This window comes from Durio zibethinus, chromosome 26 (assembly GCF_047325235.1).
Source record: "Durio zibethinus cultivar Kanyao isolate XHJ-2024 chromosome 26, ASM4732523v1, whole genome shotgun sequence".
Classification (NCBI taxonomy): Eukaryota; Viridiplantae; Streptophyta; class Magnoliopsida; order Malvales; family Malvaceae; genus Durio; species Durio zibethinus.
Genome location: NC_143187.1, coordinates 7,955,148 through 7,980,557, shown reverse-complemented (window position 1 = coordinate 7,980,557; position 25,410 = coordinate 7,955,148). Strand labels below are relative to the sequence as shown.

The 25,410-nt window shown below is 32.5% G+C and overlaps 3 protein-coding genes and 3 pseudogenes across 5 annotated transcripts; 2 read left to right on the top strand and 4 right to left on the bottom strand.

Moving 5' to 3' along the window:
* Positions 1–2,152: 2,152 nt before the first annotated feature.
* On the bottom strand, positions 2,153–6,783 carry LOC111318673 (putative purine permease 10 pseudogene; annotated as a pseudogene). Its single transcript, XR_016334012.1, has 3 exons — positions 6,703–6,783; positions 3,771–3,903; positions 2,153–3,480 (listed from the first exon to the last, which is right to left on the bottom strand). The product of XR_016334012.1 is annotated as a putative purine permease 10 pseudogene (transcript).
* Positions 6,784–7,500: 717 nt separating this feature from the next.
* LOC149511301 (putative purine permease 10 pseudogene) lies at positions 7,501–8,831 on the bottom strand (annotated as a pseudogene).
* Positions 8,832–11,327: 2,496 nt separating this feature from the next.
* On the top strand, positions 11,328–14,221 carry LOC111274220 (uncharacterized; annotated as a pseudogene).
* Positions 14,222–14,505: 284 nt separating this feature from the next.
* LOC111274898 (coatomer subunit zeta-1-like) lies at positions 14,506–16,925 on the bottom strand. Its single transcript, XM_022859896.2, has 6 exons — positions 16,766–16,925; positions 16,194–16,353; positions 15,747–15,894; positions 15,553–15,630; positions 14,844–14,928; positions 14,506–14,691 (listed from the first exon to the last, which is right to left on the bottom strand). Exons 1-6 carry the CDS (start codon positions 16,766–16,768, stop codon positions 14,632–14,634), a joined length of 534 nt encoding a protein of 177 aa, XP_022715631.2. The 5' UTR covers positions 16,769–16,925; the 3' UTR covers positions 14,506–14,631.
* Positions 16,926–18,266: 1,341 nt separating this feature from the next.
* Positions 18,267–21,199, top strand: LOC111274897 (Transcriptional coactivator/pterin dehydratase; the record flags this gene model as incomplete). The annotated part of the gene is made up of 7 exons (XM_089755144.1): positions 18,267–18,310; positions 18,812–18,915; positions 19,833–19,918; positions 19,991–20,114; positions 20,257–20,325; positions 20,705–20,781; positions 20,997–21,199. Coding segments are annotated over 7 exons (516 nt in total), but the record flags the coding sequence as incomplete, so codon positions are not given.
* Positions 21,200–21,998: 799 nt separating this feature from the next.
* On the bottom strand, positions 21,999–24,983 carry LOC111274896 (putative methyltransferase At1g29790). Of its 2 annotated transcripts, none has more exons than XM_022859893.2 (2): positions 23,093–24,983; positions 21,999–22,261 (listed from the first exon to the last, which is right to left on the bottom strand). In XM_022859893.2, the coding sequence occupies exon 1, from the start codon at positions 24,242–24,244 to the stop codon at positions 23,123–23,125; it is 1,122 nt and encodes a 373-aa protein (XP_022715628.2). In that variant the 5' UTR covers positions 24,245–24,983; the 3' UTR covers positions 21,999–22,261; positions 23,093–23,122. The 2 variants fall into 2 exon arrangements, with proteins under 2 accessions (XP_022715628.2, XP_022715627.2); XM_022859892.2 differs by having other exon boundaries at positions 23,089–24,979.
* Between the last annotated feature and the right edge of the window lie 427 nt (positions 24,984–25,410).

Sequence of the window (25,410 nt, the reverse complement as noted above, 5' to 3'; positions counted from 1 at the left end):
AGTGTAAAAGTAATATAATAATTAATGTTAAAATTAAGTTATACATAATCATAGTTAATTAAAATAAAATCATTAAGACATTATAATTAAGTATATAAATATTGAAATATATTAGAAAAATATAGAATTTGGTACTTATAAGTATGTGAAATATATTATTAATTAATATATTCATTTTATTAATTTCAATATATAAACAATTTGTAATTATTTCATTATTTTTTTATTTTATTACAATTTTATGTGCTTTATTTAATATACAATATTATTAGTTAATACTAATTATTACTTCATCTAATAGAAATTTTAGTAACATTTAAGAATATTTAAGGATATGAAATGACAAAAATAGCTTGAGGTTTTTTGGTCAGTGTGTGATTGCTATGATGTCATATATTTTTTTTCCTATTAGCAGCAACTTGTCTTGGGTCCATGGCAGTTTTGGAATTTAATATTCATGCTGTATACGCAAGCAACTTTTTTTTTTTTTTTTTTGGAATCGATTATTGGTTAGGTGACCTGAAGCAATATTCTTTTTGCGATTTTTCAATTTTTTTAGCAAGATTGATTTTTTTTTTTTTTTACCAAAATGACTGAATTGTTTAGTAAACAATAGTTTGATGCTTATTTTTAAGAGGAAACCCATATAGGTAAAATAAATAATAATTTTTTATAATTTTTCATTGGAATTTACCTCTCCTTTTCTATCCTTTATATTGGGCTTGCGTTTTTGTCATCTCGTCTCGATGATCCTTATATCCCACACCCAATTCATGGAACCCATCGTAAACCCAATAGGACCAAACCAACAACCCAAGTCGTCCAGAAAAATTGCAATTTCCTGTCATAGTTATTACTCTTCGTCAGCTGTCGGCTTGTTTTTTTGTTCCCGACACTGTAGACTGCAGGCTGCAGCTAGATTTTGATAATTTGAAATAAGGCATGAAATGAATAAAAGAGGTATAAGTAATATAATTTAAAATTTTAAAAAAATTATAAATATGTTTAATAAAATTTTAAAAGTTATATTTTATATTTTTAATATGAATTATAATAAATAATTTTTATATAAAATATAATATAAATATAATATTTTATACGATATAATAATAAAAATTATCAAATTTAATTGCAAACTTAAATCAATAGAAAAAAAAAGCTGATAGCTCCCAACTTGTTTTCCAATCCATAATCCACTGGTAATTCCCACTTCCCAACTTCTTTTCCGATTTGCAATATGAATGATTGACATCCGCATGTTAAAGTGTCTGATAAAAGTTTATGTCCGACAAAAAATATTGCTCGACATCGATTCAATAATTCTAATATTTTTGTCCACCAAAACGAGAGGATAAAATTATTTCTTCCGACCCAAACCATATATTCCTTGATCACATAATATATACTAAGAAAAATGAGAAATTAACTCAACTCAAGCATGATTAATGAATAATGATCACCTTTTCTAGAGCATAGAGATGTTATTGGTGTGTTGTATTCATTAATGCCCATGCCACTTGTGAAGCATTTTTATGCAACCACTTGTAAACAATTTTATTCAAGTGCCGCTGTTTTTAGTTGACCTTTTTTTAGTGAGGGGATGAATAATGATTAATAAAAATTAATTTTGAAAATGAAATCTGTAAATTAAAAGTTCTTCTTACGTCATTGATTAAATGTTCAAATTTTAAAAATCTTTAAATACGTTTTGATATTTTTAAGGTAAATATTTTTATAAAAAAATTATGAAAAGTTTCACCGTTCAATAGGAATTAATTAATTTTAATTTTTAAAATTATTTTTTATTTGATCAATTAAAAAAAGTATTAAAACTTAACCTTAAAAAATTTTATCAAATTTTGCCTTTGATATTGTGTTCCCCCCCCCCCCCCCCAACATATCATTCTTTTGATATTTTTACATCAATTTTAATATATTTTTTAGATAACTATTTTTAATAAAAATTTTGATAAAATTTTTATAATTAAATAAATAGTGATAAATTTTGAATTATAAACAATATTTTTATAACTCTTTTTTACATATTATTAATTTTCTCTTCTAATTATACCGATTTATCTATTTAAAATTTTTATTAAAACTTTAATTAAATTACTTTTATTAAAAATTTTCATCTAAAATTTTCCTACTGCAAAAAAGAAAAGCCCCATGTAGCAAATTCATTCCACCACAGTCACTTTATACCAATTCCCAATCTAGAATAATTATAGCTTTCTTTAATGATTGCTTGGAAACCCCTGAAGGCCTCTCAATCAAAGATAATATGCTATATTATATACAGATTATGTAAAGATTACCAAACAGAAGATTATATAGAGACTGAAACTGGCCTTGATTTTCTTGATACAGAAGCTACCCTGATTGAGCGTCAAGTCTCAGAAATTTCACTCCCATTTTTAGTTTCAGCATTCAAATCACGATCGTCAAGGTACTGCTGATACACATAGGAAAGGAATCCCCAAACAGCCAACACCATGGCTATTCCCTTTATGACACTCATTTTGTCATGGAAAAAAAGCATGGCTGTTATTGGAGCAATCGGCAATCCCACTGCAGCTATGACATTGGCAAAGAGAGCAGACAACTCAAACACCAATGCTACACCACAAAAAATGGCGACCTGCCAAGCAACAGCAGTCCAAACCAGGATCATGACATAGGAAGTATTCCCCAGCGCATACCCCTCCATTTCTCTCTTAACACCTTTCCACTCTCCGGATGCGAGGAATCCTATCGATGTAGCAATGGATGCAACAAGTGATTCGTAGATTACAAGATCCATGACAACTTTAAGTGACTGCTTCTTTAGAACCTTCCGAAAGGCCAGTTGTTGGGAAGCAAGTGACAAGCCATTTGTTGCAGTTCCAAAAATGGTGCATATGAAGCCAATTACATACTTTCCATCAGAGACTCCGGGAGGCCTTTCATAGTTATTATTTGCTACCAAGAGAATGGAGGAAATGGTGAGAAGAACTAGAGAATTGATGATGAAAGGAGTGAGCTTTTGTGAATTGAGGAAATAAGAGAAGAAAGCGTTAAAGGCCAACTGGGATGCTGAAATCAACGCCACTGTAGATACAGGGAGGTATTCTAAGCCAACTGAAAACAGATACCCATTTCCTGCCATAAGTAGTCCAAGGTATATATAGACGCAAAACAGCAATAGAAGTGATGATGGTTTTGTTTCGACATCAGCAGTACCGGTCGGCGTGATACCCTTGCGTTGTGAAATGAAGTAGTAGGGAAGGAGAATAGGGAAACCTACAACCTGAACAAGTGTTCCCACCCATTTGCTAGTTCCACCTTTCGCATAGTAAAGTCTTGTGAGCAGTGTAGCTGATACTTGGCCACAGTTGCCAAATATTATGTAGAGGACTATCCGGAGCCACCTGATCTGATGAGGTCGCAAAACCGTTCTCTCGCTGACTGGCCCGAGACTTGAATTTGCTCCGTTAGCTACTAGCATGCATAAACAAGTAGTAATTTATAAATTGACTTCTGCTTTTAACAAAGACTTAACATTATACAGAGCAAGAGTCATTTTTGGCATTTAAAAGTTCTTTTATTTGTTGCTGTTAAGTTGGAAGTTGAAGCAAAGAGTTTGACTTTAAGCCTAACAAATTAAATTCTCTTCAATGATATTAATATATAATTAGATTAGAGACACTGCTCTATTCCAGCAACGAAAATTCCTGTTGCAGATCAAGCAGCAAAGTCATCTAGTAAATATAGGGTGGAGATTTTGTTACCATTAAGATGTCCATGATCTGTGTAACAAGCTAGTTTTGAATACAACTCTTTTTGGTATTCCTTAGAAGTATGTTGAGAGAGTTGAACACTTACCCATGATGTGAGGTTGTAATTGTTGAGTTTCAGGCATGCCTAAAAGGAGTGCCAGAAGAGATAAAAGTGAAGGAGAGAAAAGAGATGATCAGAGAAGCATTGTAATCCGAATCCCAGCAAATGCCTTTTGCCACAAAATTCATTGGATGTAACTTTTGAGATAATTTCTATATATATAAAAATATCCAACAGGAAACCAATAGCCGAAGCTGAAATTGGTCCGTAAAATTGCATTCTACTGTGTTAATTCTTCTTCTTCTTCTTTTGTTTTTTCCTGCTGTTTGGACCTTAAGTGGGCTTTTGTCTCCGTTCTCATATTGAAAATTCAGCCCGATTGAAAATCGCTTTATATCTTTTCTCTCTTTAATAGGACCCGTTGGTAGTTAAGGCCCGGTTGTTTCAAAGTTCAAGACCAACTTAGCAAGCAATCATATGGGAGCATCAATCCTTGGCCCTCATGCATGCTTTCTGAATAGTGAATACCCTTGCTAAAATATTTTGTCAATAGAGTTTTCTTTTTTCGTCAACTTAAATATAGATACTCAAGCGGGTCATCCTTCTGAGAGAGGAACCGAGGATTGCCCCGGCGAGTGATGTCTTGTCATTGCAAGTGTTGGCTTATGACAGATGGTTGATGGTAGGCGTAGATCCTAACTCATTATCTCACCGACCAACTCTTTTTTTTTTCCAATTTGCACTGATTATGATTCTTACGTGCGCATTTTAATTCTTGCATTGTTTGTAGTGGCGGCTGGTAATAATGCCAGAGGGGGCCTTCCCCCCCCCCCCCCCCCCCCCAGTTGACTCCCGTTGTCAGGTATTTATATTTATATTAAATGAATTTTAACAAAAGTTAAATTAATTATTTTTTTATTTTCTTAATAAGATTAAAATTTTCAATGAAGTATGAAATGTGTTTTTCATTTTCTCTAAAATAAATGAGGTGAAAGTTTAGGAGATTTAACTAAAGGAAATGAGAGATTTATACAACTACTTCTCTTCATATATATTTTTAATTTTAAATTTTTTTAAAAATCTCTATGACATGTTGTTCTAATTTCTTTTCCATAAAAAAAATATATTGGAATTACTTTACAAAAAGAAAAAAAAACAGTAAACTTCTAATATCAAAATTTCATTTTTATTTTTAAAAAATATTTAGTATTCTTGTTTTGATAAGATGTTAAAATATGATTGATTTATTCATACTTTTTTATTTTAATTTTAAATTGTCAAAAAAATAAAAAATTCTATAATTCTTTGATAGACTATGTAATTAATTATTCAATAATTAATTGTAAATCATGTTATTATTAAAAGTGTAATGTTGTTACAGTAATATTTTTATTTTATAATATTATGAGCTTATCTTGTTTCTATTAGTATAGTGTTTGCATATATATATATATATATATTTTTTATGTAAGATAAAATTTTCTTACAAAAAAAAAAAATAGTTTATATTATCAATTAGTTCCTTCAAAATTATATGTCAAAATTCACCATTAATTATTTGAAATGTATATATATCTGACGATGAATAATGTTTGACAGATTCTCAAAATATTTTATATTTGAAATATTGTGAATCTATAATGTATAATTTATTCATAATAATGTTTTGTCATCTAAGTATTAAGCAGTTTTAAAATGTCAAAAACTCGATTAAATAAATATTGTTAATTGTTTATCTAACCAAAAATGTTTTTATAAGCCTGAACAGAAACGAATCAAAGGCTTGTTTCGAAATTGATAAATTTTAGGTCCTTCCAAAATACCAAGCTCGGATGAACTCTTCAGATTAAAAAAAGAAAAAAGGCAGATGATTTTATTAATCCAAGCACTTAAAAGGAGAAATAAACAAAAACCAGATGCAGTTTGCAAATCACGCAATTGTTTTATCCATTAACAAACTATGAAAAACCCCATCAGTTGTCATATAAACGATAATTCTGATACTATTTATCAAGTAAAAAGTTTCAATCTAATTAAGTCAATAAAAATAAAATCAAACGATTAATCAATAACATAAGAGATAATAATTTAATATGATTCAATCAATTTGATTTATATCTATGAATAAAAAATAAGATTCATTAATTATAAAAAATTATAAATATATATCAATCTCTTCTAATATTATAGAGTATTCTTAATATATACTCATATACATTTATATACCTATAATTATGTGGATCTTCTCAATTTCTTCTAATCCAATCACAAACATATAAACATAAACATTCATAAGATATAAATTATCAGTATTCTTATGAGATATTTATCTCATAAAATTTTATAATTTTTTTTACATATTTTTCTTATAACTCACTCTATAAAAATTTCATCTATTTATAAGTATATAAATTTGATTATTAAAAATTTTTCTTTTATAAATATTTTTATAATCTCAACGTTTAAATCATCTCACAGCCTGTCCCTACCAATTTGAAAGACCCCTTCCAAATTGTGAATTTGTAGGTTCTTTCACTCACTGCAATGTCATGTTCTATTTTAGATATCTATTTCACCAACATGGTGACTTTGCGTAAGATTAATAACATCAAAATGATTGATGACTGAGTTGATATCACGAGTTAATCAAATATTAATGAAGTTAATGATTATTAAAATAAAAATATATAAATAATATAATGCAGGTAAAGATATTTATATCTTTTCCTTTAAAAAAAAAAAACTATCCACACATCTAACATTAAATAACTATTTTTTTCAAATTTTTTATCGTCGCCCATGTATGGTACTACAATATATTAGGGTGTGTGTTTTTGTCATGTTGATGATACCATCCCGCGTCTAAATTATCGTCCTCATGACAAATCCAAAAGGAGCAAACCAATAGCCCAATTGATACACAAAATTTGCAAACCCAGCCACTTCTCTCTTTAGGGAGTCCATTGGAAGTTAAGGCCTGATTGTTTCAAAGTTCCAAGCCCAAATAGCTATTTTGGATCCATCATTAAGGATTGAAAAAGGTTTAAGCTTTGGGAGGAGAAGGGCTATGAAATGGTTTTCCCTTTCCGAATCTGAATCCTGATTTGATCATTTTAAAAGCTGAAACTGCGTTCAGTGTCCGGTTTAGCACATTGGAGTGATAAAGAACCAATTCCATAACAAAGCAATCCTATGCGAGCACCAATCTTTAACCCTCATGCATGCCTACCGAATACCCCTTGCTAAAACATTTTGTCTCTCAGGATTGCCAACGGCAGGTTATTTTTGTCTTCAAATTGATATAGATAGTTTATAGTCAAAGACTGGCAGCCGAGGCTCAATCCATAAATTCGTCATGGATTTGTTATCCTTTTCTGAGAGAGGATTGGAGTCCTAAACCCATTTCCTTGATCATCTATTCTTAAGATCAAACGTGAAACTCGAGGATTGATTAATTATCAGCTTTTCAAGAGGATCAAGATTTGTTTGATTCTTGTTGCCTGTCTTAATTATATCACTCTTTCATCGTCCTGATGTTATTAAAAAACAAATAAAAAGGAAAGTCCCATATAGCAAATTCATACCGTCACAGTCACTTTTATTAATCCAATTCCCAATGGAGAATGGTCTGAAAAAATTACAGCTTGAAAACCATGAAGGCTACCTTAATCATTATAAAAAAGCAATACAAGAAAAAGATAATTTGCTATAGCTCATTTTCCTTCCTATACAAATTTGCTTCAAACCATTTCAGATTGCAAACAGAAGAAGATTATATGTAGATGGACACTGACCTTAATTTGCTTGACAGAGAAGGCAGCCTGAATTAGCGTCATGCCTCAGAAACTTCACACCCTTTTTTAGTTTCATCAGCATTCTAACTTGCGATCCTCGAGATAGTGCTGATAGGCATAGGAAACAAAGCCCCAAATAGCCAACACCATGGATATTCCCTTTATAACACTCATTTTATCATGGAAAACGAAAATGGCTACTATTGGAGTAATTGGCAATCCCAATGCAGCCATGAAATTGGAAAAGAGAGCAGGCAACTCAAAGATCAATACTACACCACCAAAAACGAAAACCTGCCAAGCAACAGCAATCCAAACCAGAGTCATGACATAGGAAGTCTTTCCCAGTATATACAACTCCATTTCTCTCTTTAAATGTTTCCAATCTCCGGATGCGAAGAATCCTATCGATGTAACAATAGATGCAACAAGTGATTGGTAGATTATAACATCCATAACAACTTTAAATGACTACCTCTTTAGAACCTTCCGAAAGTCCAGCTGTTGGGACGCAAGCAACAAGCCATACGTAATACGTTGGGGTTCCAAAAATGGTGCATATATGAACCAAAGTACATGCTTTCCGTCAGAGACTCCAGGAGGCCTTTCAGAGCTATTATTTGCTACCAGGAGAACGGAGGAAGTGGTGAGAAGAACTAGAGAATTGATGATGAATGGAGTGAACTTCTGTGAATTGAGGAAATAATAGAAGAAAGCGTTAAAGGCCAATTGGGATGCTGAAATCAGGGCCACGGTAGATACAGGGAGGTACTCAAAGCCAACTGAATACATATATCCATTTCCTGCCACAAGTACTCCGAGGTATACATAGACGCAAACCAGCAATAGGGGTGATGGTGGTTTTGTTTTGATAGCAGCAGTAGTAGTACTGTTGTGCGTGATATCTTTGAGTCGAGAAATGTAGTAGTAAGGAAGGAGAATAGGGAAACCTACAACTTGAACAAGTGCTCCCACCTGCTAGTTCCACCTTTCTCAAAGTAAAGTCTTGTAAGCAGTGTAGCTGCTGTTTGGCCACAGAGGACCAAGGTTGTGTAGAGGGCTATCCGAAGCCAACTGATCATGAAGCTCTGATGTCGAAAATCTGTTCCTCGGCTTACAGGTCCGGTACTTGAATTTGCTTCTTTAGCTTCAGGGTCTGGCATATAAATGGTGGTAAGAAACTACTTAGTTCTACTTTTAACAGACGCATAATTTTGTACAGAATTAGATGTCATTTGTGGCATTTAAAATTCTTTTTTTTTTGTTTTTGTTGGTGTCAGGTTGGTTTGAAGCAAAGATCAGTTTAAGCCTAACAAATTAAATGCTCTTAAATGATTGATAATCAGGTTGGCTGCACTGCTGCATTCCATTCCTGTTGCAGAAGCAGCCGCAATGTCATCTAGCAAATATATTTAAGATTTCCATCTATACAACGAGCTAGTGTTAAATAGAATCCTTAAGTAAATTACTTCTTCGATAATCTTCCAAAGTATGTGTAGACACGGGTGAGCACTTACCCATGATGTGGAGTTGTTTTTGTTGAGCTTCAGCCATGCCTAAAAGTAGGAGTGCCGGAAAAGATCAAGCCAAGGAGAGAAACTGATGATCAGAGAAAGGGATTGTAATCCGTGTTAAAGCAAATGCGTTTAGCCAGTTATTTGTAGACCAAACCAATGTGGTGATGATTAATCGTTGGTCACGATCAGTCTCCATTGCATAATAAACGATGCATTCTGTTTCTTATACTGTTACCCTTACGAAGCTTTCGCTTTCAATCTATGTCCTGTTTTTGGCATGACTTTTCATCTATTTTTTTGCATTGAGAATTACTAGTAGAGAACATTGTTAATTCATTGACAGCTCTATCATCTCCCATTTCCATTTCTACATGGCTGCAAATTCTTGAGTTCAGAGCGAGTTTGAGGAATTATCAAGATTTATTTTCCTTTTTTTTGTGTATAAAGTTGATGAAATAACTTTTTATTTATTTATTTATTTTCCTTGGGTAAAATATTGAACTACCCATAACAGGATGAAAGCCAAAAACAGACTATAAATCTAGAAAAAGAGATCTGGCTTGTCTTTCAGGATCCAGGCCAGTGGAAAAATGTCGTAAGAGACTTGTTTTTAATCCACCATTGTTATGTTAAATAGTTGCAGGTTTACGGAAAGGCAATTCAACCTGTAATCGACGGTTACCATTTGATTCGATTTTTTTAGGATTAATTTTGTTTTTTGTTTGAAAATTTGGTATCGGATTGAATAAAAATAAAAAAAAATTAAAATTAAGTTGAGATCAAATTTTAAGTAAATTCGATCTAATTTAATTTGATATATATAAAAAATTATTTTTTAATTATTTATTTAATTTTATATTTATATTTAAAAAATAATATTTTATTAATTTTAAATTAAATCGAATTAAATATAATTTTATATAATATCATTAAATTTAAATATAAAAAACTAAAAAATTATTTAATTAAATTAAATTTAAATTATATATATATATAAAATCAGAGATAAATAAAAACTTGACCCGCGCAACCCATTGACATTCATATGTACAATAGTAAAAGACTGGGCAACACGCATCAATTGTAGATACGTTGCAAATCTATCCTATATATTTGAACCTTCCAATGCAGGACAAGATTTTTTTTCCTATTAAACAATGAGCTGAGTTATGCATTTCGTGCTATATCAGTAATATGCTAGGGCTTCGTCGCAGGATAATTTTTTATTTTTAAATTATATTTTAAATATGAAAAAATAAAATTTTTATATCAAATCTTAATAGATAATAACATATAAATAAATATAAGAATATTTATTTTGATATAAATTATAACTTATTTATGTATAAATATATTTTTTTATTAAATTAATACATTAAATAATATCTTTATTAATATGCTACATATATAAATTAAATAAATAATAAAATATATTCTTATATATTTTTTAAAGAGTGTCGGCAAAACACTTTAAATCTAATTCTAACTTGATCAAAATTATTTAAAAAAAGTAAAACTTAACCTAATTTTTATTTAAAAAATGCATTAATTAGATTATGACGAATTGAAACTCATAATATATAAATTATTTTGTTATCCTTACATCAATTAAATTTTTTTTAATAAAATTTATCTAATAAATTAAGGTTACATTTAGCACATAAGACTAGTTTAAGGATAAAATACTAATTATCCAATCACATATCCAAAGAAATGGTACATATATCATTTCTTTTCTTTTAAAAAACCTTCCCTTCTTGTATTTTATTTTTCTTTCCTTTCTTTTATTAATGTTTATCCAAATATAGCATAAACTTTCCATTCAGTAGGTAAAGTTAATTACATCTGCTAAATCTTGTTTTAAGGAGTTTTAAGTTCAATTGAGTTATGCACTGTTTGATTCTGTCAAATAAATGGTGGTAAAATATTAAATTGTAGCATTTTGAGAAGAAAGTATGAAGAGGGTGAATATTAACGTGTATCCTTTGCCAGTTTCTTTTGATTACTGTTTGGCACCTACATCGCGTTAGATTTAGTTATTTTGTGTTTTAAATTATTCATTAAGCACGTAAGAGATAAGTTTTTTCCTAGTCCTTTGCTTAAACATAATAATTAGTATGGGACATCAGATGACACCTACCTAACTGCTCTGTGTTCTTTGGTTTTGTTGGATTATTGATCATGCATTTTATCATTTATAAAGGTCCCAGTGAGGGTAGCTGGAGGGCTGTTACTTGAGCTATTGGGACAATCAGTTGGATCCATTTGTTGAGGAAGATGACATCCCTGTCGTACTCCGTTCTTGGCAAGCACAAAACTTCCTCCTAACTGTACTGCACATAAAAGGGAATGTATTTAGCACAAATGTTCTGGGAATAACAGATGTTCAGGTTGTTCATTTTCGACAAAACCTATTTCACTCCATTTTGGCAACATTGCTATCATTTAATACAGGTGCAAGCTAACAGTGGCACTTGATTATTGTTTCATACCTTTTGGTCAGGAGCTTCTTGCTGCTGGAGGTCATAATGTGCCTAGAACAGTTCATGAAGTCATAGCATATCTTGCTTGCTGCCTTACACTGTGGGATGACAGGTAGTTAACTTGTTAGTTTTCAGCTTGACTCAGCTATCTAATGTTCCTTCCTTTTATCGTGACTGGATGTGATTGGCACCAGTTGTCTGAGGTAGACATATCAAGCTATGGTTTGTCACCTTTTATAAGATATTAAAAGCGGCTTTGTTTTAGTAACCTAAATATTGCTTGTATAGAAGGATGGATCATTTAGATTGTTAGTCTGGGTCATCCATGACAAATAAAATATTTTAACCTGAGTTGAGAACTGATCTTCTCTGAGGAGCAGGAAATTCTAATGTAGCTGGGGAATCGACTTTTGTGTACCACAATAATGTACATGTCCACCTTTTCCTAGAAAATATTTACTGCCTGAGACATAGTGATTGTTTTACGAATGCGTATAGAAATGTCTATTACAGGTTGCCTTGATGATTGGGGATTATATTGAGGCTACCTTTATTTAGCTAATCAGCCCCTCCTCAATCGTCAGAATCGGACCACATCCTAAAAAACAACCTTAGACCCTGGTCATAATTTCAGGCTCATATTGATAATTTGATACCCATTTTGCTCCTCATTCTCGAGTTCTTATTATTGCCAAGTATCAGATGACCATTCCAAATATTTCTCATCATTGAAACCGTACCTATTTTCTCTTTGTATGTCATATCATAGTCTAATAAGTGCATCAATTGATGTTCTGATACATATTATATTAATTGAAATTTCAGTAAGTCAATAATTTCAGTAATATGTCATGGTTGAAATTCTGTATGAAAGTAGTTTATTCACATTAGGTGAAGGTGTTTGTAAGTTGCATGACACATATATCACTATTTATACACCAATTATATGGTTCTCAAACTAACTTACGGTTTAACAATTTAAATTCATAAGGTTGTTTTGTAAATCCATCTTCGGTGAAGCAGATGAGATTGAATTGAAGTTTATGAACAGGTTCTTTCTTTTAAAATCATAGAAAATTTTCTTAAGAAGGTTTATCTGATATTTTCATGCATAGGTAATGTTAGTCAAAAATAGTTTCTTGTGAATAGGAGAAACCATGAGGACATGAATCTTTTTGGAGTTATTTTGAACCAAGAAATCAGAAGATTATCAAGGCACGTATGCTACTTTCCTCCACTGGAACAACATCCTTCATCACAATGGGAAAATATTATTAGTATATCTGGTAGATTTTGATAACTTCTTAATATTACGCATAGCTTTTAGAGATATTTCTGACTAGTTTATTCATCAACTTCAGCTCGCAAAGAAGTTGCAGAAATGCAAATTTAGAGCATGCAATCTTTCACATGCCAAGTCGTTTTGTAAAAAAGAGGGTTGTTAGAAGCAAGTATAGTTACTGGCTGATGTACTATTCTTGTATTCTATTTGGAATACAAATCTAAAGTGGCTTGGTGGATTGTCCGATTTGTCTGGGTGAAAATTTGGGAGCTCATAACTAAGCTTAGTTGTTCAAACTTATTCAGATACTGAAATTGTATGTTCTTAATATTGGCACCGATTTTCACATTGATTGCTGCGATGAATTATGTATTGCAATCCGTTTGTTGTTTAAATAATTACATTTTCTTGGAAATGCAAGCCTCTAGTACTGGTAAGTCTTTTTAGTCCTTTATCCATAAATTCTCATCCTGTTTATGCCAACCGTGCTATTAGTCAGAAACCCTACAGTAATCAGGTAGAAGTCTTATATGGTCGCTGCCATTAAAATCATTGTGGTTTCCGCAGTGCATGTTCATGAATTTTGTCTTTTCCTTGTCAGGTTATCAGAGTGAAATGGTCACTCCATGCAAGAGAGGAGATTGTTTTTGAGTTTCTTCAACATTTTAGGGGGAATGCAGCAAGAACCTTGCTGGAAGGAAAAGGAGAGAGCACAAGGGAAATGATTGAAGAGCAAGAAGCGGTTAGTGGCCGTTTGTTTACAATTCAAGATGTTATGCAAAGCAATGTTCGAGCATGGTTGCAAGTTTGCATCCATTAACAAAACATAAACTAAATGAGTTTCATTAATTTCCTAGCCCGTCACATTCTTTTACCTTATCCTGGAGTTGATTTGATAACTTTCTTCATCTACTAGTAAATACATTAATGCAGGACAGAAGCCTTAGAGTAACTCATAATTTGGCTGTTTTTGGGGGTTGTGGCCTTGTTCTTTAGATCATCACTGGGCTGTTTGGTATCAATGTTGATGGGATCCCTGGATCAGAGAATACACCATATGCATTTGGTTTGTTTTTAGCCCTCCTCAGCTTCAAAGGGATTGTGCTGATTGTCAGTGGTTTGCTTTATCTTGGATTGAAAAAGCCCGTCAATGAAGAGCAGGTGCAAGTTCGCAAGCTGAAGTTACAAGAGCTGGCTAAAATGTTCCAACATGAGGCAGAAGCTCACGCCCAGGTTCGACAAAGTACTAACCGGAACAACCTGACTCCAACCGCTGGAGATGCATTCCTGGATGATGCAGATTATGTTCTCATCCAATAAGACAATACGAATGCTCAAGTGTATAATGTATACCATTTGTTAGCATCTGCATTGATAGCTACGGATTGCGGACAGGAGATTAATTTTTTGTAGCACAGATGTAAGATTAAATCCGAAAGGAATTACATTCATTTATATCCCAGATTCCAAATTCTTTACTTGTCAGATGCAATTAGGTTAGAGGGACTGAGGCAATGCCTCTAGGCTTTGAGAGGGTTTTTAAGTTTAGCAGCTCAAATAGCATCATTACTCACTACTATCATGAAAGCAACCTTGCAATAACAACAATGTACCATCCCAAGAATAAGCATTTATATTGCACCCAAAAAGGATAAAAATTATCCTGAGCACATCAAGTATAGTATCATGACAAAAAGATATGTCCTCTGGCTTCTCTCCTTTGGTCTGGCCACACATTATTTCAAGAGAGATCTTGTAAGATGTTCACGTGCAGTAGCCAATGCTTGAGTTATTGTCTGTACGACACCAAATGTGTTAACATGGTGGCAATGGTTATTGAGATTTCATAGTTAAAGAATTCAATTCTGTTTTCTAGGGAGGAAATAATCAGAAGAAGAATGAAAAAGAGGAACAAATGTTGCTTGTTTCAAGAACAAGGGTCATATACCTGCTCAGACAAAGGAGCTCCAGAATCCATACTATGACTAGCAACCTTCCCCGCGATAACATTTGCATCAGTTTCAAGAATGATACTGCACAAATGAAAACAGTCAATCAGGATGACAACACAAGCATCCTCATGGGACAGTTGCTTCTAGTGGCTTCCCCCTATCTTTCTTTTCCCTTGGTTCCATATCGCAATTCCTATCCTTTACTTTCCCAATCCCATACATCCCAACATAATGAGCAAATGAAAAATCCAAGTACTAGTCTTTTATGTTTTCTTTTTCCGCCTATCTTCTCACCTACATCGTTATAGGGGTAAAACGTGTGATTAGTGCAGAAGCATGCAGATGTTTAACCTAGTCTACCATCTCTATCCTCAATGGTGTTTAAGGAAGCAAAAAGAAGAAGGATCAAGAGACATTTCCAGCGAAGAACCTTCTTGCTTTAATGTAATATCTGTGGAAATCATGTCACAATTTCCAGCTGCAACAAATAACTTTCATTGACGTACGACTAGTCCGTTGCATGTCAAACTTAAAATCATATAAGATATTTTTACCGACCAAACCCAAACTTTGAATCACACAAGATATTTTTACTGACCAAACCCAGATAAATACCAGAGACACTTTAATAATCATACAAGCAAAGAAAAGTGTTGACTGAAAGATTCATGAAACTACAATAGTACAATGAATGATAATTCATACCCGCCATCAACAATCTCATCAAGGCATAACAAAATAAAATCCAAGTTCTCCAATGCCTCCTTCTTGTCCACAGTGCCTCTGGAACAAGTGATAGTGAAAACAAGGAAAAGTGATCAAAATTAGGCATGGTGATATCACACACACATGTATCAGAAGATGGTAACAGTGGAAACTGGAAAGTCTTATGAAAAAACCTAAGGAGAAGTCCAACTGCATCAAAAAACCCCTGGAGTACCGTGGCCAAGATAATCTCATTTTCATTTTCGCCTCCAGTGACAAAAAAGTGAAGGTCTTGAACGAACTTGTACACGACAATATAGTTCTCAAACATTGTTATCTCAGCTGTAAACAAAACATCAAAGCACCATGTTAAAATGGCAATATGAACCAACGCTTAAACCAATGCCAACCCAGGATGTTTTCTCATTCGCCCGAATAAAAACACCAAGACAAAGTTCAAAACCATATCCTTGGTAAACCCTTTATGCCCAAGCAAACAAACTTTTAAATTCACAAATCCAATGAATTGATTAACTCACCATTTTCCTAATAAATCTATTAGAATCACAAGTATACACTCGGATCACACCAAACGTAAGGAAGCATTAACAGAAAAAAACACGGGGCAGAAACTAATTGACCTTCGGTACGGGCATTAGTCTTTTGGGTTTTGGTATATACAGCTTTCTCAAAGGCTTCCTTAGCAGAATTTGTTGGCCAGTCATCTGAATAATACCTAACAGCTATTCTTTTCCCTTCGGAATCCAAAAGAAGGACGTTTTTAATTGAAGGGCACAACTCCTACAAACAAGAAAAGCAAAGCTCATTGAAGAATCAATTTTTTTCATAACAATAGCAATGGATTCAACTAACCAAGCTAATTAAAAGTAAAATAATAAATAAATAACGCCAATTTATTTTGAATTTAAGATGCTTTTCCAGTTCTCAACTTTAGCTTATTTTAAAGCCTACGATTATCAAATCTTTTAACTCTAAAAGAAAGAACTTGGATCTGAGTCTAACTGTTAGAAAAATAAATATCATAAAGGAAATTAAATTCAAAAACGAGGTAAATAGGTTTAGATCTGCCATAGAGATAACTGAACATAGCCAAATCAGATCTCAAAAACGCAAATTAGAAAATTTTTTTTCTTAAGTTCGTATAATTCAAAATTGAAAGACTGTGTCGTTGAGAGAGAGAAAGAAAGCTGACCATTTTTTTTTCTCGTTTAACAAGATTTTCTCGGAAATGATCGGATTTTTGGTTGACAGATGTTCTTCCCAGCTAAAACTGTGAGCGTTTTAAGCGACGAGAAGAACCGGACGGACCAGGGAGGAAATTGGTAAATGAAAATTTTTATTATTATTGCCACGAAATTAAAATTATTTGTTTCAGAGCATCTTTATTTGCTGTATTTTTAATTTTTGCCCCAATCTCTATACTTATTCAGCTAACGTAGTAATTCTCCACTTACGTTGACAATCGAAATCGTCTGGGTCAATTTCTTTTTTTGCTAAAATAATATAAAAATTTTGAATTTAATAATTTTATTTAGATATTTTTTATATTTTTATTACATTCAAATAAATTTTTAATCTTTAATTTATATTAAAATAAATTATTAACTTTTAATTTGCATTCAAATAAATTTTTAATTTTTAATTTATATCTAAATAAATCTTTAACATAAACTTTCATTTAAAATAACATACAAATCAAAATACAAAAAACTTATTTCAAAAAATAAAATAATTCAAGAGATTTTTTTAGAATTTTAACTTTTTTAAACCCTTAAATATATTAAAATCTAAAATTTAATTCAATTAATTTAAATAATTATCCGTATAATATAACATACAATAAATTTAAAATTTAAATTTTATTGCTTATAATTACTTATTTATCTTCGAACTAAGGTTTTTTTTCGTAAAAAATAAAGATATTAAATTTTGTGTTTTTTATTTGAAAAATAAAGATTTCAATATTATTTTTTGAAAAAAAAAATCATACATCAATTAATAATAATTAGATGTTTAGATAAATAATTATTAGATAATCTTAAATGATTGTTAATATTTTTTATTAATTTTCTAGAGTTAAATTTAAATTTGAGTAGAGATAATAAACATTCATTTTAATTGAAAAGTATATATTGTAAATAACTAAATTAAACAATCCAAACCTTTCCTTTTTCAGTTTTAGTTTTATATGTATTAAAAACAAATGTTTTATAAATTTATTCATAAAATTTAATATTTAATTTAATTATATACATGAATATTTGGATCGATGCAATTTTTTTTTAATATACAAAGAATTGCATTTGAATTTGATGATTTCCATTTTATATAGAAAAGAAACACCATAATTATTATTAACATTTTCAACAATTTTTTTTCGCTAACACATTTTTAACATGGTTAATAACCTTGATTTATTTCTTAAAAAAAAAATCTTAACTTAGAAAAAGCCATCTGTTTTAAGTTTCTAGCCCAACAAATTAAAATTGATAAAGTAAAGGGAAAAGAGTGAGATAATAGAAAAATTAAGGATCAAACAAAAATTTCGATAACCTTCCGGAGTTGAATATTTCAACTAAAAACGTGTGGTTTCCTTTCTTTCTTTCAAAATGGCAGGATTTTTTTATTTTTTATTTATAATGTTTGGCTTGAAATTAAAACCGAAGCATCATCAAGATTTGGCCAAATGATTGCGCGAGTGCTACGAACTGCTCTTCTCTCACTCTCTAAACCTCAGGTACCTACTTATCCATTCAAATCTCTCTCTCTCTCTCTCTCTCTCTCTCTCTCTCTCTCTCATTTTCCTTTTTTTTTTAAATTTATTTTCAGGTACCTTTCCTTTCGCTTCAAATCCTTTTTTGACCTCATGGACGGTAATTTCTCTGAAAATTTTATTTTTTAATTAAAAATTGAATCTTTATTGCTGCTTCTAAGCTTATATGATGATGACATTTCAATTTCCCTTTTTTGTTGGTTTATATAAGTTTTTTTCGTTGCAATTAAATCCTTTATCAAGGTTTTTGGCTGAGTGTTAATTTTGAAATAAAGTTTATTGTGAGGGAAATCTTAACGAAATTAAAATACTGCGAACATATAATCTAGCTGGATTTGATATTAGTTTATATTGATCTTGTAATATTGGAATAATAGTAATAAAAATCGTATAATAAAAGTTATTTGTTTAAATTTGTTAGAGAATTTTATTGTATGAAGAAGTATTTTGTATTATTATATGCAGTTCCGGTATACAAGTGACTGAGATTCTTCATGATCGTACTGGAATTTCATCAAATAGGGTATCGGTTTATGGATTTAGAACTTTTTGCACTGGCACTGATAAAGGTGTGTGAGGACCATAGACCATCTTATAATGTTGATACTATGAAGCAAAGCTGCCTACTACCATATCTGTGTCTTTTGGAATCAAGACGATGTCTTTGTGTTCATTTTTATAGCCTATACCATTTCGCCAAAGATTTAAGACCTTCCCCTCTGACGTTTTTTGAATGGGGCAAACCGAAGGCATTTTTAATCATCATATTCTGGGAAATGGATTGTTTAACATTTTCTGAAATGGTGGTTATAAAGGTTTAAGTGACGCGTTGCTATGTTGAGATACTATACTTTGTGAAAAAAGTGCCTTTTCATTAGTCTCTTACATGGGAAGTTGGAGGCAGAATGATACAATCTTAATTCAATTGTTAAATTTAGTTTTCATTTTGATATCTTTGAAAAATCTGTATACTCTATTCTTTTATGATCTTTTCTTATTGTAGAAACTAAAATCAGTTTCTTTGGCAGCCTAAGAGTCTCTTTACATTTGCTTTTCAATTCCATGCTCCATAGCGCTATTTCTTTAATTGGGACCTAAAGTATCCATTATTCTTGCCTCCCCATATCATCTTGCACTTTATCTTGACTACGCAGAGTTTAAGAAGTAGGATTGAACTTCATTAGCAGATGTTGGGGTGAATAAATTGGCCAGGTGAGGTGGGATTAAGTTGGTCAATTTCCTTGACAAGAATACTTTTCCCTGACACCATTCCCTATTTGTTCAAAGTGTTATTATGTGTTAGGGGATTAAACCTGTAGCATATAACTGATACATAGAACTTTTCATTTCTCACTTTTTGGTGCGGTTTTTTGTGTACTATATATTGCCCATCATTAGTATCTAATGTTTTGTGATGATGTGACGAAATTAGATTTAATCACAATGGATGGTTCTTTTTGTCACATGTGGTTTATTTGCCTTTCAGATTTGTTGACTAAGAAGTGTGTGCCATGCAACTCAAAGGATCTAAGGCCCATGACTGAAGAAGCTGCAAGTAAACTAATTCCAAAGGTATGTTTTTAAAAGTTTATTAATTTTCTTCGTTACATAAACCAAAATCCTTTACTATTTAAGTGTGACCAGGTAGATGGTTGGAGTTTGGTAAATGAAGGTGGTACATTGAAGCTAAAAAGGTCTTGGAAAGTGAAGAGTTTCACCAAAGGATTGGAGCTGTTTCAGCTTGTCTCTGATATTGCTGAATCAGAAGGTACTTTGTGTAATGTTTTTTACCCAATACTGATCTATGGGAGATAATGACTGTCTAATTGACTTGCTGGTTTGGGGGGGGGGGGGGGGGGGGGGTGGGTTGGTCATTGCATGGATAAGTGAAAGTGTTGTTGTTAATGCAGGCCATCATCCAGATTTGCATCTTGTCGGATGGAACAATGTAACCATTGAAATATGGACGCATGCAGTTGGTAAGAATTATCTTCCCCATTGAAATACTCTCATTTTGTGTTGTTCCTTTTTGCTTCTTCCTTTTTCGGTCTGTTTACACTTGTTCTGTGTTTTTACTTTTACAGACTTTTGTTTAGAATGATTTCTTTATTATTTCTTTGTTCTTGAAACAACAAGGTTTTACTTAATTCCTGCATGAATAGAAGCAGAATTTCTCCACTTCTTGGATAAGCTGAAAGGCATGCGATTAAGTTTGGTCAATATTTTTTTATAATATTTACTGTTATGATGAATTATAGATAGAGCTGGCAAATTTTGTGTAGGTGTTCTAAGGGTTAGGGTTATATTTCTTCTCTAACTTTCCTGTAATGTTCAAACTTAATAATTCCTCGTGCATAGGTGGACTGACAGAAAATGACTTCATTCTTGCCGCCAAGATGAATGTGCTTGACCTGCAGCACCTCCTCGGAAAGAAGGTTAGTGCTTGATAGGTCAACTGAAATTTTACAAGCTCCATGAATGTTATACTTCAGCTCTAATTAAGATGTTGTCACTTGGTTGAAACTTACTAGTCAGAAACAACTAAGTTAGGCTACAACTTCTTTAGTTTTTTATTTTTTAAATGTTTTTGGTTTGAGATATGTATTCTTTATTATATTAGATTTTGACGTTTTTCTTTTGTGGATTATAGAAAGATGGATAACTGGATAACTAAACGCCATGGGGTTGTTTGAGTTTGTAAATTTGGAATACTTTGCTGGTAAGGCTACGTTTGAGTTTCATTGTTAATATTCTTTGTTTTTTTTTTTTTTTTGAGCGATCTGTAAATTCAATTGAAGTTTTCTGTAAGACTTGTGAACTGTCTCACTCTTGAAATGGAAAAACTTTCCTTTATCCTTTTCGACCAAAAAAAAGAACTAGATAACTAAATGAAGAACATGCTATATGCCGAATCCAATTTATATAGAATTAATGAGTTTCCAAGGATGTGAGTGGTAAATTTTTGGTTTTTGGTTTTTGCAAGCATTAGTCTACTCTTGCCTCCAAATGAGATCCTCATCTTTATGTTGGATTTTTGAAGCCTTGACTAAACCTGGTGGCTTTGCCAGTCAACTTGTATCCATGTTGGGACCCTTGCTGCATTGATAGACTCATGTATGGATATCACGTGTTGCATTGTGACTGGTAGGACTGGTCCCTAGATTTATATATGCAGATATTTGTGTAGAAACAGACTTAAGTGACAGAACGTAGGATTCCTCTTCCCAAATTAATATGTAAAATTAAATTAATACAGAAAAAAAAGGAACAAATATTAGGAGGAGGCTGAAGACTTTTGAAGGACAGGGCTGCACCGCAGCAGCTTTAGATTTCTTTATATATATATATATATGTATGTATTTATATATAATTATCGAGTACATATCATGGATGCATGGAGTGGTCAATAAGGAGGGACACAGCTGCGGATGCTCCAACAAAGTTGTCCCCCACTCGACTGATATGATTCAAAGATTCTGAGTGGATCACTTACGAGGAGACTATCGCAAGATAGTACATGCAGAAAGCCTTCTTTTTTCAACAATTTTTTCATACGTTTGCTTGCTATCCAAAACAAAAAAAAGAAATGGTATTACTCCATTATTTCAGATTTGTTCTAGAGATTTATTTGTAGACAGCAACAAAATGTTATACCAAGAAGTTGAAAAATGAATATAAAATAACCTTGAGATTTTACAATACCCTCTGCTCCATATAAATTTTTTGGACATCTACAATCTTTACGACATGAAGAAGCAGCCGAAATCCTAATCCACATTAGCGGAAATAAATAAATAAGTTGCTTTTGTTACTCAAGCAAAATTTTCTTCCAGCTTTTCTCAGTGTTGTCGTTAATCTTCGGACTGGTGGTGGCATGTTTCCCGCATCCAAGCAATTGTTATCTGACATCAATATCTGGGAAAACATTGGAAATTCACTCGTTACAATCAGAATAGGAACAGATTAAATGTAAACTAGATGCAAATTTTAGCCTCCCACTTAATATGCTTTTATAATGCAGGGAAATAAGTTAAAAGCTTTATCCAGAAAGTATTCTTGAAGAAATTAATTGATTCTAATCACGATCTTCCAAAAATAATGATAGGAATAATTGGATTGCAAAACATCAGAAAGGATGGAAATTAGACATTATTCAAACAATGGAAAGAAGTCGATTTAGGCTTGTAGCTTTAGATCAGATAAAAGTTGCATTAGACTTAGGTCAATCTCCAGGTGATTTGTAACCAAAGGCCTTCTTCTCACATATCAAGACCTCAACTCTGATCACTTATAGCAACAAATCCAGACCAAACCAGAAGAAATTCACACACAAAAAAAGGAGTGACTGTTAAATCAAATACAGGTTCAAATGCAAATGCTATCATTGAGATATGAAAACTTACAAGTAGAAAACCATACGCTCAAGGTACAGCAAGAAAAGCAACAAGTTTCATTAATTCATTATTACATTGACCTTAAACAACAACAATTCACTTCAAGTCTTCAACTACTAGGATCATGTCACTATTAATACACAATGAATATGCCTCACCTTCACCTCAGATCAAATAACCACCTAACCCAAAAATGCAATAAAAATGCAGCGATATGCAGAAGATTTTCAGCTCCCAAAGAAAAAAAAAAAAAAACAAAAAACAAATTCACCCAAAACTCCTAGTACCAAACTGTGAAAGAAACTCAAGCAAAATTACCAAATTATAGAAATTAAGCTAATTAATTACCTACAAAAATTCAATGAATCCTCAATCCCAATCATCACTTTGAAACAGGCTTTTGCAACAAAGCAGTCAAGTAAACTTCCCCATTCTTCAAACCACTTGGATCAGTCTTATTAGCAACTGCCCACTTCACTTTCTTATACCCAAGCTTCCCGATCAATGGCCCATAAACTTTGTCCAGATCCACTCCTTTACTAAAGAATCGATCCACCCACAAATACCCTCCCCCTCTCAACGCTCTATCCACATCATAAAACATAAACTCCATAACCGACACAGGTATCCACCTGTTCACCGCCCTCCCACACCGGACCAGATCCATCGTCCCGTCGAAGACCGGTAACCTCTGCTGTAACGGCACGTGTAAAGCCACCAACCCTCTCAAAGCCACGGCTTCATTGTAAGGTGCATTGACGTTCATGGTGGTGGTCAGCATCGTAACATTGTAGAAAATCTTCATTATAGCTGCGAAGGTTCCAGTTCCCCCGCCTATGTCAATGCCAAGACGGATCACTGAATTAGCTGACTTAGCCAATTGCATGAACTGGTTAACGGGAAGATCGAGTTCAGAAGCGTATTTTAGCAAAGAAGAGCGTTGGGCGTTGAGATCGAAGCCTATGGGGTTGCTTTGGGAGAGACAGGCAAAAGATTTACATGAGTATTTGTTCCAGATTACAGAGGAGTCGGAGAGGGCCGTTGGGAAAGGGTTAAGGGGAAGAGAAGAAAGGGGTTTTGATGGGGTTTTTGAGAAGCAACGCCGTCGTGGAAGTGGGTGGCAACCGTTGAGAATAAGGGTTTCTTGGAGGTCAGGATCGTAAGGGCATATTGAAAAAGCAGTGTAATTCATGTATCTATGGAGAAGGTCAGGGTGGTTGTGGCAGGAAGAGGCAATGGGGCCGATTTGGGAATGGAGGATGAGATCTTGAGGTACGGTGGAGGTGGGTTTGGCAGCAGTCGTGGCGGTGGAGGGGTTGTGGCGCGTGAGGTGGTTGATGGTGGCGCGTATAGTATTCAGCTGGCGTAGGAGGTGATCAGGGATAGGCGTAGGCGAAGGCAGTTTGGGAGATTGGACGGTGGAAGAGAGGTGGTAAACGGAGAGGATGTTAGTCGCCACCATGGCTAAGAGAAGGAGGAAGTTCAATCCCATGGTGAAACCCATTGATTCTGTTCTTCCTCCTAGCTATTTCTTCTTACTAGGATACTTTGATTCTTGGGGTTTTTTTTTTTTTTTTTGGCTTACTTAATAGCTTTTTGTCTGCTTCTTCTTTTGATCTTAATTTTGGAGATTTTACTAGTTCATCTTCATCACTTCTCACTTTGCTCAGTTTCTCACAGGGGTTTTTGACGTATATTTCGCTTTTAGTTTGAGTGAGGAGTAATAAATGACAGCAGATTATTCTGTTTCAACTGCTCGAGTTTTGGTTAAATGTGGATTGACCTAATACTTTTGGGGTGGGCCTTCAGATTTGATCTGGGAGATTGAATATGAACCGCTTGTTGGACTCAAGTAGGGTCATCAGTCGCAAAAAATGAAAACAAAAAAAATGATACAAGAATCTCTTGCGAATTGCAAATCAAATCTTTAGGATTGGAAGGAATCCAAGCAGAAAGGAAAAGGGTGTTAATTGCAATCAGTGACTGTAAAGTGCAAGGGCTTCACGGGATCATAAATATTATTAGTCTACTTGGTTTTGTTGAAGCAATTTCATGCAGCAATTGGGTCAAGTTGGATCATCTTTCTAGAGAGTTGGGTAGTTGGGCTGGAGTAGGACTCAACCTGAGTCTATCCAAGCCCAATTTTGTGACCTTTTTTTAGTTAATTATTTAAGAATTTATATTTTGCTTGGTCGTGGGTATAGAAATTTTATGTATTGTTCGGAACGATATTATTTTATTAATAAAATAAATAAAATAATATTATCTCATTAATAAATAATTTGTTAAAAAATATTAATTTTAAAAATTGATATTTACTTATTATTAAAATTATATTATTTAATTTATTAACAATACAAAATTTATATATTTATAAATCATGTTTGATACATAAGATTATCAATAGGATAAGATAATTATTATTTTATATTATATTTGATTTGTATGTAAAGAGAGATATAAAGATTACAAAAAAAATTAATATTTTCTTGGCATAAGATTATTTAATCCTCTAAGTGAAAATGATTATTTTTAATTTATGAGATTAAATTTATATATCATATTAAATCTTTAAAAATTATATCAATAATTTAAATTGTATAAATTTTTAAAAAAATAATTTTGGTAAATAAATAAATTATCATATCTTAATCATTGTATATATCAAAT